Consider the following 12,540-nt stretch of genomic DNA (forward strand, 5'->3'; position numbering starts at 1 on the left):
CTCGCTGAGCTGTTGTCCTCTCAGACAAGTCTGGCCGTTCCTGTTCCATGGACTCGTGAAATACAAAGGAGTTTTGCAGGACACACTCTGAAGAGCCTCCTCTAATGCTGTGATTCCGGGAAGAGTCTTTCTTACTCTAACTGAGCACGCATACGTGTTTTGCAGCAACCTCTCACAGGAAACCCTCCCCGCACGCCATCCCAGCTGGGGTGGTGGTTTCGTAGAGAGCTAGAACTTTTGGCAGGAAGAAAATAACTTGCAAGTTGAATACTACCTAGAAAAATTTCCCCTACTGACTTGTCACCATTACTTCCTGTGCTTACAAGCAAACTCTCCCTTCCCCCTTCTAAAGGTCCAGGTGTCCTGTTTACCCCTTCCGTGCCCATTCCGTGAGGGCTAGCCCAGCCTGAGAGCCAGCACATGAGGGATCCACAAAACCACGTGTGTTGACATGAACAGGTGATGAACTGACAAGTCAACAAATACTTCTAAATACCTGGGTGCGTTCATCCTGTTTTGGATTGCTGTGCTAGATGTAGAAGGACTATGTATAAAGTCTCGACATCCACAGAGCTAGCACACTTTAATACTGGGGCCAGGCACTGCTCTTCCGTGTCTCAGAGGCTGATGGAGGAGACTGGAATAGAGGCAAACAGAAGAAGTACAAAGGGAGGGGGAAAAAATACTAAAGATCAACCCTAGATAGAAAAGAGGCAGTCTCTTCTCTGTGGTAGTTCCTAGGCAAGGGAACTAAGTGAAGTCTGGGTGAGGGAGGGCTTCATGGAAGCTGCCGAGTAGACCGTTGTCACCTGCCCCTCTTAGTAAAGAAAGGTTTCATGGAAAAGGTACTTTTAAAAGATATGGTCCTGGGGTGCCTGGGTGGCTCAGTAGGGTTGGCATCTGCCTTAGCCCAGGTCGTGATCCTGGAGTCTTGGGATCGAGCCCTGCATTGGACTCCCTGCTCCAGAAGTCTGCTTCTCCCTCTGCCTTTTCCCCATTTGTGCTCTGTCTCTCTCTCTCTCTAATAAATAAAGTCTTTAAAAAATATATATATAGTCCTTGCCACAGCCAAGTTAGAGCCTAAAGAGATATGATGACTAAATGTAATAGGGGATCCTGGAACAGGAAAGGGATTGGGTTAAAATCCAAATCAACTGTGGGCTCTAGTTAACGGTAGTGTATCAATATTGATTCGTTCATTTTAAGAAATGCACCGTACTAATGTGAGATGTTAGCAGGAGGGAAACTGAGTTCTGGGAACTCTGTATTGTTTCTCAATTTTTCTGTAAGTCTCAAACCGTTGTAAAAATGAAAGCCAATGTAAAATGATTTAAAAGGGGGATCTTACAGCCTACAGAAGCTCCCCAGCTTGGTGACAGGAAGGGGTCAGTTTGGCAATGAACTCTTTTTGAAAGAAGCGACTGTTGTTCTATGCCATGTTTGTAGCTTAATCAATTCCTGTAGCAATACTGAGATCGTGTTTGCTTTTCCATGGTTGGTTTTTGGCAGGCGGCAGCAGCATTTGGGCACTGATTATAATTTTGCAATGCATTGTCAGTAACCAGGGTGTATAATGGGTCTTCATCTCTAATTACTTTTCTCTCCACAGGTGTCTGGAAAGGGTCCAGATGGGAATGCACACAACGTCCGCTTTGAGGGGATGGAGAGACAGTACGCGTCCTTACCCAGGTAGATCACTCAGGGGTCTCCTATCACCAGCTTACCTACCAATAAAGTATTTAGAGAAATCTACATGAAATAGAAATCTGGCTTTGAGTTGGGGACTATGTTATGATTTTCCTGACTGTCGTCTGCAACAACACTCGTGCCGTCTTCACAACTGTGCTAATAATTGAAACACTTGTGGGTTATTTTTTAAGGGAAGAAAATAGTATATCATTGCAATTGAACATGTCAGCAAGAATATTGGATCCAGAATGGAAATCTTAAGCCATTGCTATAAAAATAGCATCAAACCTCCTGCACCAGGCTGAGGAACAATAAAATAGTAAATCCTGGGTCCTAGCAGTTACCTACAAGAAAGGGCAAGCCAACCTTAACCTTGGAGCTTCATGTGGGTGTTAAAAAGCAGGAGAGAAATGTGAACCTGGGAAGATGGTCTTTGCTTGATTTAGAATCTGTCGGGTTCGCTAGGCAGTCAGCAAATATTGCTGAGAGGCGCAGACACAATGAGGGAAGGAAACAATCGCGTGGGAAAAGTTCGCTTGGTGATTCTGGCCTAACGTGATCCGCTTCTGCCGTAACTAGACACCCCTGAAAATGATACAATTCTCAAAGGCCTGTGCTCTTATCTCTGAGATGAAGAATGATTTTGGTCCGCTATCAGTAGCACATGACAGAGAGGAAAACTTTCCAAGATTACGTCTAGTGCAGCTACTATGGGAGTGACGGGGTATGTGAGAAATGGTGAGTTCGGGGTGAGGGGCTGGGGGACAAACAAAGAAATGTTAATGCCAGCCAGAAAACTGAAATGTTACGGAATATCTCCTTTTAAAAAGAGGGGGGAGGATCCTAAATAGAGCTTTTTCATCGAAGGGGAATTGTTGAAGTGTTATCCCAGAGGGAGTTGCTGTGCTGAGTTTCACGTTGGCTATAATTCTGTATGTGAATTTACAAAAATACCATCCTGGATATTGCAACAGGCATAGCCTAAGTGACCATCTGCTCTTATAAATAGTATGTTGATTTTCAAAAGTAATAAAAATCTCAGATCTAGTGAAGAACCAATTGTTAACATTGACTGGGCAGGATATTCTGACTACAATATTTTAAAAGCTTCTATACAACTCCATCTTATTTATCTCCCTGTTTTCTTTTTTTGTATGTTGTCTCCTAGTCTTTTCTCATTCTCGATTTCTCTCCTCTCCTTATTTTTCTCTGGCCTAGTATTTTGTTTTCATTTAAAAAAAAAAAAAAAGGAAGTCATCTCCAAAATTTGCTTTAAATATAACATTTCTGGCTCTCAGTATTGAAGTGTATGGAAATTGTGGTTAAGGCAGATGGAAGGTAGTATGTTCTTATGAGAGGGGAGAAAAAAAGAAAAACTGGAAACAGTTTAATGTCTTCCTGGCCAACTTGCACCAGACTGCGGAAATGGAATTTTTTTTTTTTTTTGGTACAAATCAAAAGTTCAGGAATAACATTGAAAACTCTATAAATTTCACTCATTCATTTCCCATATATCTATTAATCATCTACTCCATATCAAGCCCTGAGAATCTGAAAACTGGAGACAGGGTACCAGTCCACCCTTAGGACCCTACTCCCTCAGACAGGCGATGGCAAATCAATCTCTTAGGACAGAGCAACAAGTGCTTAGTTTAGTAATTATTAGCAGAACGTCCTCTGAATTTCCAACTCCTACTTATTTTTACTAATAAGCCCTGAAATGCTCAATCGTGGCTGAGTCTATTTTAGGATTAAACAGTGCAGAGGGAGTTTTCTTTTTTTTCTTTTTTAATATTTTATTTATTTGACAGAGAGAAATCACAACTAGGCAGAGAGGCAGGCAGAGAGAGAGGAGAAAGCAGGCTCCCTGCGGAGCAGAGCGCCCGATGTGGGGCTCGATCCCAGGACCCTGAGATCATGACCTGAGCCGAAGGCAGAGGCTTTAACCCACTGAGCCACCCAGGCGCCCCGAGGGAGTTTTCTAACAAAGGCAATAAATTTATGCTGTTTGTGGCTCCGGAACCACTGTTACAACCGTGAGTTGACAAAATCCTGCCAGCCCCAAGAATATAATTGTAGCTGGAAGAGAAGCTTATCAGACCAAAAACAGTTTTGACCAACAGTGCACTCACGGTAGGAGTGATTAGCTGTAGGAGGAAACAGACCTTTGGGACCACGTGGCAACCAGAAGCCTCCGTGATGGACCATCAGTGGGGCTCAGACAAATAAATGCCCAAGAGGTCTCTGGCACTAGTTTTCAAATGGAGGAGTTCCGCCTCAAGGTTCCATCTCAGCACCTCAAGGGGAGATGCAGCGCACCCTCACCAGTGTGCCTCCAGTCCATGGTGGGGGCTCCATGTTTACCCAACAAGATGCAGAATGAGAGGCAGGGGACCCACCGCAGGCCCAGCTTTGTGTGCCAGCAACATTTACCCTGGTTTTCTAGTCTCCCCAACCCTGGAGATCTTATTGTTCCCTACACTGAATCACAGCAGCTCCGCAGGGCTCTCCCTTTGCCAGGAGAGGGAGGTGAGCGCATCTCAGTAGGCATGTCGTCCCCTCTTTGTCACAGAAGCAGGGAGCTTTATGATATTTATGGAGTTAAAATTTTAATTAAAATTAGGAATAATTCAGAGACGCCTGGGTGGCTCAGTTGGTTAAGTGTCCAACTCTTGACTTCGGCTCAGGTCATGATCTCAGGGTCCTGAGACGGAGACCCACGCCCTGCTCCATGTTCAGCAGGGAGTCTGCTTCTCTCCCTCTCCCTCTGCCCTTTCCCCTGCTTATGCTCTGTCTCTCTTTCTAAAATAAATAAAATAAGTCTTAAAAAAAAATTAGAACAAGACAGGAACAGACACTTCTCCAAAGAAGATATACAAATGGCTAACAGACACATGAAAAAATGTTCATCATCATTAGCCATCAGGGAGATTCAAATCAAAACCACATCAAGAGGGGCACCTGGGTGGCTCAGTGGGTTAAGGCCTCTGCCTTCGGCCCAGGTCATGGTCCCAGGGTCCTGGGATTGAGCCCCGCATCGGGCTCTCTGCTCAGCAGGGAGCCTGCTTCCCCTCCTCTCTCTCTGGCTGCCTCTCTGCCTACCTGTGATCTCTGTCTGTCAAATAAATAAATAAAATCTTAAAAAATTAAAAAAAAAAAAAAAACCACATCAAGATACCACCTTACACCAGTCAGAATGGCAAAAATTAACAAGATAATAAACAACAAGTGTTGGAGAGGATGTGGAGAAAGGGGAACCCTCTTACACTGTTGGTGGGAAGGCAAGTTGGTGCAGCCTCTTTGGAAAACAGTGTGGAGATTCCTTAAGAAATTAAAAATAGAGCTACCCTATGACCCTGCAATTGCACTACTGGGTATTTACCCCAAAGATACAGATGTAGTGAAAAGAAGGACCATCTGTACCCCAATGTTCATAGCAGCAATGGCCACAGTCATCAAACTGTGGAAAGAGCCAAGATGCCCTTCAACAGATAAATGGATAAAGAAGATATGGTCCACATATACAATGGAGTATTATGTCTCCATCAGAAAGGATGAATACCCAACTTTTGTATCAACATGGATGGGACTGGAGATTATGCCGATAAGTCAAGCAGAAAGAGTCAATTATATGGTTTCACCTACTTGTGGAGCATAAGAAATAACACGGAGGACATTGGGAGTTGGAGAGGAGAAGTGAGTTGGGGGAAATTGGAGGGGGAGATGAACCATGAGAGACTGTGGACTCAGAGAGTTTCAGAGGGGAGGGGGTTGGGGGATGGGGGAGCCTGGTGGTGGGTATTAAGGAGGGCACAAATTGCATGGAGTACTGGGTGTGGTGCACAGACAATGAATCTTAGAACACACACAAAAATTGAAATCACAAAAAAAATTAAAAATAAAAAATTTTAAAAATAGGAAAATTCTGTGGGAAGTTGGTGCCAACCAACTAACTAAACGGACTAAATGTGCACCTGACTGATTTGGTTCCCATGTGGTTTATGAAGAGCATCACAGGAGCTTTTAAATTCACTCAGTGATGCTGATTTATATGCCCAGTTTGGAACTGTTGACACACAGGGAGAAAATGCACACCGGCCCCTCTTGCAACCCCTCCCCCAGGCAGGGAGGGAGCCAGTAGCCCTGGGCAAGGGCACCCTGCTCTGCTTTCATTGGATTCGGCCATCTTTAAGTAGGCTCATGTGCCCTGCTGCCAGGCCAACACACACTTCCAGAAGCCGGACCCCTAGCCCAGGAAAAAGACAGTTCTTAGCACTTGGTAGTTAGAATGTTGCTTAAGGCTAAGGGCTAAGGCTGTTAAGTATTACTGTTAAGCAATGTTAAATCTTCTGCCTTGGAAGAAAAATGACTCTATTTCTTGTCTCCTGAGGGTGGTGTTTTTGGAAAGCAGAGCTTCGTCCTAATACAACCTTGTTAGCAAACACCAGGCTTTTACCAGGACGGATGTTTTACCATCCTGTCCAGCCCCCCCCCCCCCCCCCCCCCCCGCCCCCGTGTTCTCAGGTAGTAAACACAGTGAGATCAGCATTCCCCTCTTCTTGTCTGACGCAAATGATGACTCACTCTGAGTGAGTAGGGAAGCGGTGGTTTCCTACGCTGCTCTAATGTGTGAACATCAGTGTAAGTATTTTGGCAAGCAGCTGCTTCTTCACTTCGGCCTTCCAGTCCCGCTCTGTTTTTACAGGCCTGCTTGCAGTCAGCCCCTCCAGCGGAGGAGACCGTGCTCCTCGCCCATCCCAAACCGCCATTGTTCCCACCTGGCCCATCCCTGGCCCCAGGGGATCCCATTATCCTTACTCTGCAGATGGCTCCGTGCATCTGCACGTGATCTTGCTCTTCCGGGCTTGCAATCAAGTGTGGAGTCCCAAGGAGTGAGCAAAAACATCTCTTCTGTGGTCCTATACACGTGGGCGGTGAAAGGTTGCTGGAGAAACTCATAAAAATGCCTTCATTGGTTACACTACAGAATGAACATTGTGCAGCCCCAGCTGGGCCCCCACGGCTGTCCAGAATTCCTCTCAGTCATGCTGTCGACTCCCTGGACTATCCCACAGTGGCCATTCCAACCCTGTTCTACTCCCGTTAAATTCTGTGAGGATGACTAAACCCTCCAAGCCCAGTCTCTTGAGATGACCTCACTTCCTCTCCTTTATGACCTTGAGACGCTCAACATGAGCTCCTCTCCTTCTGCTCCCCCTGGTTCAGACTCGCTGTCCTCACCGACCACACTTCCTGAGGTGAGACCACGAGGGCATGGACTTGGAGTCAGGCCCTAATTACGGCCCCAGCTCTGTCACTCATCATCTGTGTGACCTTGGGCGAAGAATCTGACTGCCCCAGTCGCAATTTGTTTATCTGCAAGTGGAGATGGGCTAACATATTTTAGGGAATTTTTTTCCCATAGTGTTAGGTCTTTTTAATTTTATCTCTGGGAAGGGCGTGTTTCTTGAGTGAGTCAAATCCATACGACTGAGTTCATTCCTGCTGGCTTCTCGCGGGGATCCTGGGCAACCAACCAGTCCTCTGGTGGCTGCATCTTGGAGTCCCTTGGCATTTGCTTTCTCCTACCCACCGCCTCCTCTGTAAATGCATAGTTCAGATGCACAGTTCTTTGAGAGCCCACAGCATGGACAAGGGCAGAGACAACACCTGCGTGGCAATATGCTGGGGGATGTAACTGAGACTAAAGGGTCAGCCAACTCTGGGGAAAGACCCAGGGTCCAAATGGTCAAAGGCAAGAGGATATAGCAAACCAATATGATCTGAGTAACATGCTGGACTAATGGACATGCTGGGAGACAGCAATTCTTGTGGATAGGGAGTATCATACAAGGCTCAGACGGCAGGACGACCCCATGCACTTGACTCCCATCCATCAGAGAAAACAAAGACCTCCCCTCCACCCTCCTCCTTCCTCTAGGTCCCACATTTCCTACCTTAAGAAGAGTGGCTCATCAATATGGGCTCTATTTCCACACCACCCACTGGGACAGTGGCCTCCTGCACTAGGCTGCTGACACGGACACTTCTAGCTGATTCTGTCTCTAGCTCCCCCCATCCCCCACCCCCACCCCCACCCCGTGTAGATTCTCTCTGAGCCGCTGCCTTCATTCCTACAGATTCCATTCTCACCAGCCCAATGCTAATTTCAAATGAGCCTGGCTAATCTTTCGACCTCACTCTTCATGAACCCAGCTACAGTTGCCTGCTTGACCATTCTGTCCTTCCCCTCCAAGACAGTTCAGAATTCCCATGCCCAAACCCAAGACCTCAGTGTCACGTTTCTTTTAGCTCTTCTTACTTTTAATTTCCATGACATTTGTTTGGCACCTTTCTAGTGCCACGGACAACTCCCTGGATTAGATTATGAAGATTTTCCACCCTTTCCACCCCTTTGGATTATAAATTCTTCAAAATAAGGGATATTGCTTTATATCCACCCCCAGGACCTAACCCATGACCCTGTATATGACAGGTTTTTAATACATCGATGTACAGATGAAAATAGATCCCTTTTTATGTAAGTAAGTGATGGGAAAGAGTGTCTCTAGAGTTTTCTTGACCAGTTGTTTCAGGACGCTGTTTTCCAATATAACACTAACTTTTTGTGAGACTGTCTCTTTTCCCTGGAATCTGTAGAAGTCCAGACTTCTACAGTCAACTCGAAATGACCATTTACTGTGTGCCAGGCACTGTTCTAAATGCTTTATATATACTGACTTACATAATGTTTACAGCAATGTTTACGTAATGTTTACATAATGTTCACAGCAACCCTATGATGCAGAGCAACCCTATTATTATCCCCGTTTCGTAGGCAAGAGCACAAGTACAATTGCCCAAGTTCAACAGCTAGAAATGGCAGAGGCGGGATTTGAACCCAAGAAGTCTGGCTTCAGGTTTGCACATTTCACCTCCAGAGCTAAGATTATCCAGCTCAGAGTCAGAACCAAACTCTGCGGGGGCGCCTGGCTGACTCCATCAGTAGAACATGCAACTCTTGATCTTGGGCTTGTAAGTTCAAACCCCACAATGGGTATAGAGATTACTTAAAAAGAAAATCTTTTTAAAAAGAGAGAGAGAGAGAGAGAATATCCTTGCTCTGTAGAATTACATACTGACTGATGTATTTAAAGTTTACCAAAAAAAAAAAAAAAAAAAAGAATTAGAGGGTCATTCTCACACTCCCTTGTATCATTTGCTCATCTTCTTGTCTTTCTCCCTCAACTGTAAGTACCTTTGAGGACAGGGACTTTGTCTTATTCATCTTTGTATATGACACAGAACATTATTAATATACAGGTTAGGTAATGCCTTTCAACCGTCTCTGTAAGGCTGTCATAAAATCAATTCTTTTCCCATCCCCTTGGGTCCTTCCCTTGAAATATGAACAATTTAATGCGTAATTGCTAGATGAACATTAAGCAATACACTTTGTCTACCAAAAAGAGAATCCTGTTTTGTTAGAACCCTCCTGAGAGTTGAAAAGGCAGTATCTGCAAATTGGTACTTTGGTTCTTTAAGATTAAGAATAATGTCTACCCAGAAGGAAAAAAAAAAAAAAGATGAGGCGGTTTTGGGTAGAAAGTTGCATGAACATTCCCCAAAGAGGGAGAGACTTCCTTTCCCGAGATTGATGCAGGACAGAGGCCTGCTCCGGCTGTCCTTGGCTCCCAGTCCTGACGTTGCTTTAACCCGTATTACATAAATTACTTGAGGGGAAGAGAAAAATGTGTCTCCATTTGTCTCCAGCAGCTTTAACTTGGCTGTGTAATGAGAAGCAACATACTAGAACTGATTTCGGATAGAAAGAGCAACTTCAGACGGAGCAAACAGCTTATGCTTGCTTCCCAGGAACCCAAAATAAACTTGCTTCCTAAGTGTGTTCCCAGTGTTTTCGTGTTGGGCAGGATTGTGTTCAGATCAGAAGAACATGCCATAAGAACATACTTCCGCTTTAACATTTCAGTTGGTTCATTTTGTCGGTTTCAGCTTTCTTGTCTGCATATGCTTTTGCCCACCCAGGAAGACTCAATCACAAGCATGCAGCTAATTTCGAAGCTTGCGACGTGCACTCTGCCTACTATGTCGTGTTGTCCCTGACAGCCTTTTAGCTGGGCACCCTCTGTGCCCGTGACTGTCATCTACCTGGCTGCTTGAATACCTCCTCCCTCCCTCATTGCTCTGGTTCTCTTCGAGTGAGCTTCTGCTCTACTCGCAGCTACTCAATTTTCCTTTACTGCCTTGCATTGTTTTATAGCACTTGCCAAGCAGATGGCCGTGACATTCGAGCTCTGCAGATTTCCACCAAGGCCAGGGACTGGTCTCTTCTGCGGCTAAGCTAGGGATTGAGCGAGTGCAGTGAAAATGTGAGCCATCGGCACATCAGGGGTGTGTGTGTGAGCATGTGTCCAGCGTGGCTGGGGCTTCAGCCATCTGGGCCCCGTGGAGGTGGACAGAGCGTCCACGTCGTCTACTTAAGTACTTTTCTCTGCCACAAATCCAGTTTGTCAAATAAGAGGCTTCGTGAGCATATACGCACTGCTCCCAGTAGACACGGCAGCAGTCAGATGTCCAGTCCAGGTCCGAGGTCATTCTAGCAAATCCTTCTCCGCAAGGCACTAGACAGGGGCCTGCGGCACATCATCTAGATATGACTACTCGTGGCCAGTCTTTCTGCTACCTTCCTGGTGGCACCACTTTATCTGAACTGCCTATCTGTGCGTGAAGGGCCGTCTTTCAGTGCTCACGTGTGCGATCGCTGCCCTGACTTTGGAGGGAAGCTAGGATGAGCTGAGGAACCTGTCTAGATCGCATCTCCTGCAACCGCGTATGACAGAACGTAATGCCTTTGGAAAATCAGGGAAGCCTTGTTACCCCAGCAGGCTAAACGTCCCCTCTCCTCTGGCTCCTGGCGCTGCAAATCTAGTCTCTGCTTCTCCTGCTGTGCAGAGTCAGCTGCCTGTTTGGTTCCTCTGACCCCACCTCACTCCACGCAGAGGACAGAATGACGAATTCGTGGCGATTTAATTCTTTGTGAGATGAAGATACCTCCACTGCCAACTCAGACTTCCTGAAAAATGCAAAAAGCCCTAGCGTGGAAGACGGCCTTGGGATGCCGAACAGCGGAGTTCAGGGGGTTAATGCTACCGCCGTCCCATTTTTATGTCACTTAGTTCCTCCGATAAAAGTCCATTTTAATCAAACTTTTCATCATGTCCTCATAGCCAATATATCCTGGATGCCAGTTAGAATATTTAATATTAATTATTCAGGGGAAGGCCTCCATTATGAGTTTAGTTAGACGATTAGTGATTTAAAACCTGTTAAGGCCCATTACAGTATTGATGTCCCCAAAATAGTTTTCACAGAATCTTGATGGACCACATATATTAAATTCCACAGATCTTAATTTTCCCTCATTGTCCCTAGAAAATTCTGAACTATGACACGTCTGTTCGTTCAAGACCTCTTTTAGACGAGGAGGGTGTGCCTGCGAGTTCAACAGTGCCAAATCTGATCTTACCTTGAACTTGAAACATGTGAAGCCTGGTAAACGGACGTCCATGTTTTCCCTCCTATGCCTATTCGAGTTGTAGCATTTATTTCCCGCTTCTCCGGCCAAAAGAAAAGAAAAGGGTTTTTTCGCGCCTGGGCAGTTCCTCTGTGGAGAGTGTTGCTCTGTCTGTAATTTCTCATATTCTTTGGTTATTCTGGATGTTTTCCTCTTGTATCGTCATCACTCCATCTGCCGCCAGAAGCTCATGGCCCTGGATGACTGTGGTGAGTTTCCTGACCCTGCCGTAGGGCTTTGTGTGATGCTCTCGCTCTGCACCTGCCTCCCTCTGTCGTTTGCCGCTCACCAGCCATTTGCTGCCGTCCCCTGGCCCAAGTTCCCGAGTTTGTCCCCGAGTCAACCTACCGCGGGCAGAGACACTCTGACTAAACCAAGCGTATGAATTCGTTACCATATCTGGTTCGAATGTGTGTGTGAGGGCCGTGTTTTACAGTTCTTTACAATGACATCACATCACTCAGCTGTGCAGCCACGCTGGATAAAAAGTGAGCGCCTCCCAAAGGCATGGGCGCATGATGTCCTCAGCAGGCATAAGGAAGGGCAGAGTCACTAGGTTTAGTTTCCACTTTCATTCACCAACATCTGCCTGCAGATCGTTTCAAAGATGCCATATTTACGCCTAAGCTAGCCAACTGTGTTTGAAAAGGCAATTGAACCAAGAACAATGAAGGCGAAGGCAACAGGGGCACTATGTAAATGTGTGCAACACCTACTACGCGCCATGTACTTTCTGGGGGTTGTCTCACTTTCTCTCTCCAGCCAGCTGGGTAGGAGGAGTCATTAGGATGCTCATTTTGGAAAAGGAAACAAATCCGACCTTGAAGTGGCAAGATCAGAATCAGAATTCAAACTTGGTTCTTTCTGGTTTTCACGATCTTTTTTCTTTCACTTTACCTGCCCGGCTAACACTGACAAGTTAGGGAGGGGGTTGGAATTCAGCAGCTTTTTTCTCGAGTAACCTAAGTTCATGGGAAGGAAAATATCTGGGGCCATATTAGAAATACGGTCATTGTTTCTTAAGGCTCTGAAGAACATGGGAAATGTTGAAACCTGTGGGTAGTGACAAAGTAATAAAATACAATAAGACAGATAATAGGGAATTTATGGGAAAAAAGAAAATTGCTTTCGAAGCATATCATTTTTCGCCTTCTATCACTGTTTTCCCTGAGTTAAAACGAGATAGCCACATTTCCCTTACAGCAATTATTCTGTTCCTATTGGGAGCATAAATAAGGATAGAAATGACTCTACCT

General features: G+C 45.6%; 1 protein-coding gene across 2 annotated transcripts in view; it reads left to right on the plus strand.

The window, feature by feature from the left end:
- Positions 1–12,540, plus strand: part of PARD3B (par-3 family cell polarity regulator beta) — a 1,055,741-nt gene that overhangs the window by 998,239 nt on the left and 44,962 nt on the right. For both annotated transcript variants that reach the window (XM_046019094.1, XM_046019095.1), the window contains one exon: positions 1,610–1,689. In XM_046019094.1, the coding sequence (XP_045875050.1) occupies positions 1,610–1,689 (80 nt within the window). The remainder of the gene's footprint in view (positions 1–1,609; positions 1,690–12,540) is intronic.

Source organism: Meles meles, chromosome 9 (assembly GCF_922984935.1).
Source record: "Meles meles chromosome 9, mMelMel3.1 paternal haplotype, whole genome shotgun sequence".
Lineage (NCBI taxonomy): Eukaryota > Metazoa > Chordata > Mammalia > Carnivora > Mustelidae > Meles > Meles meles.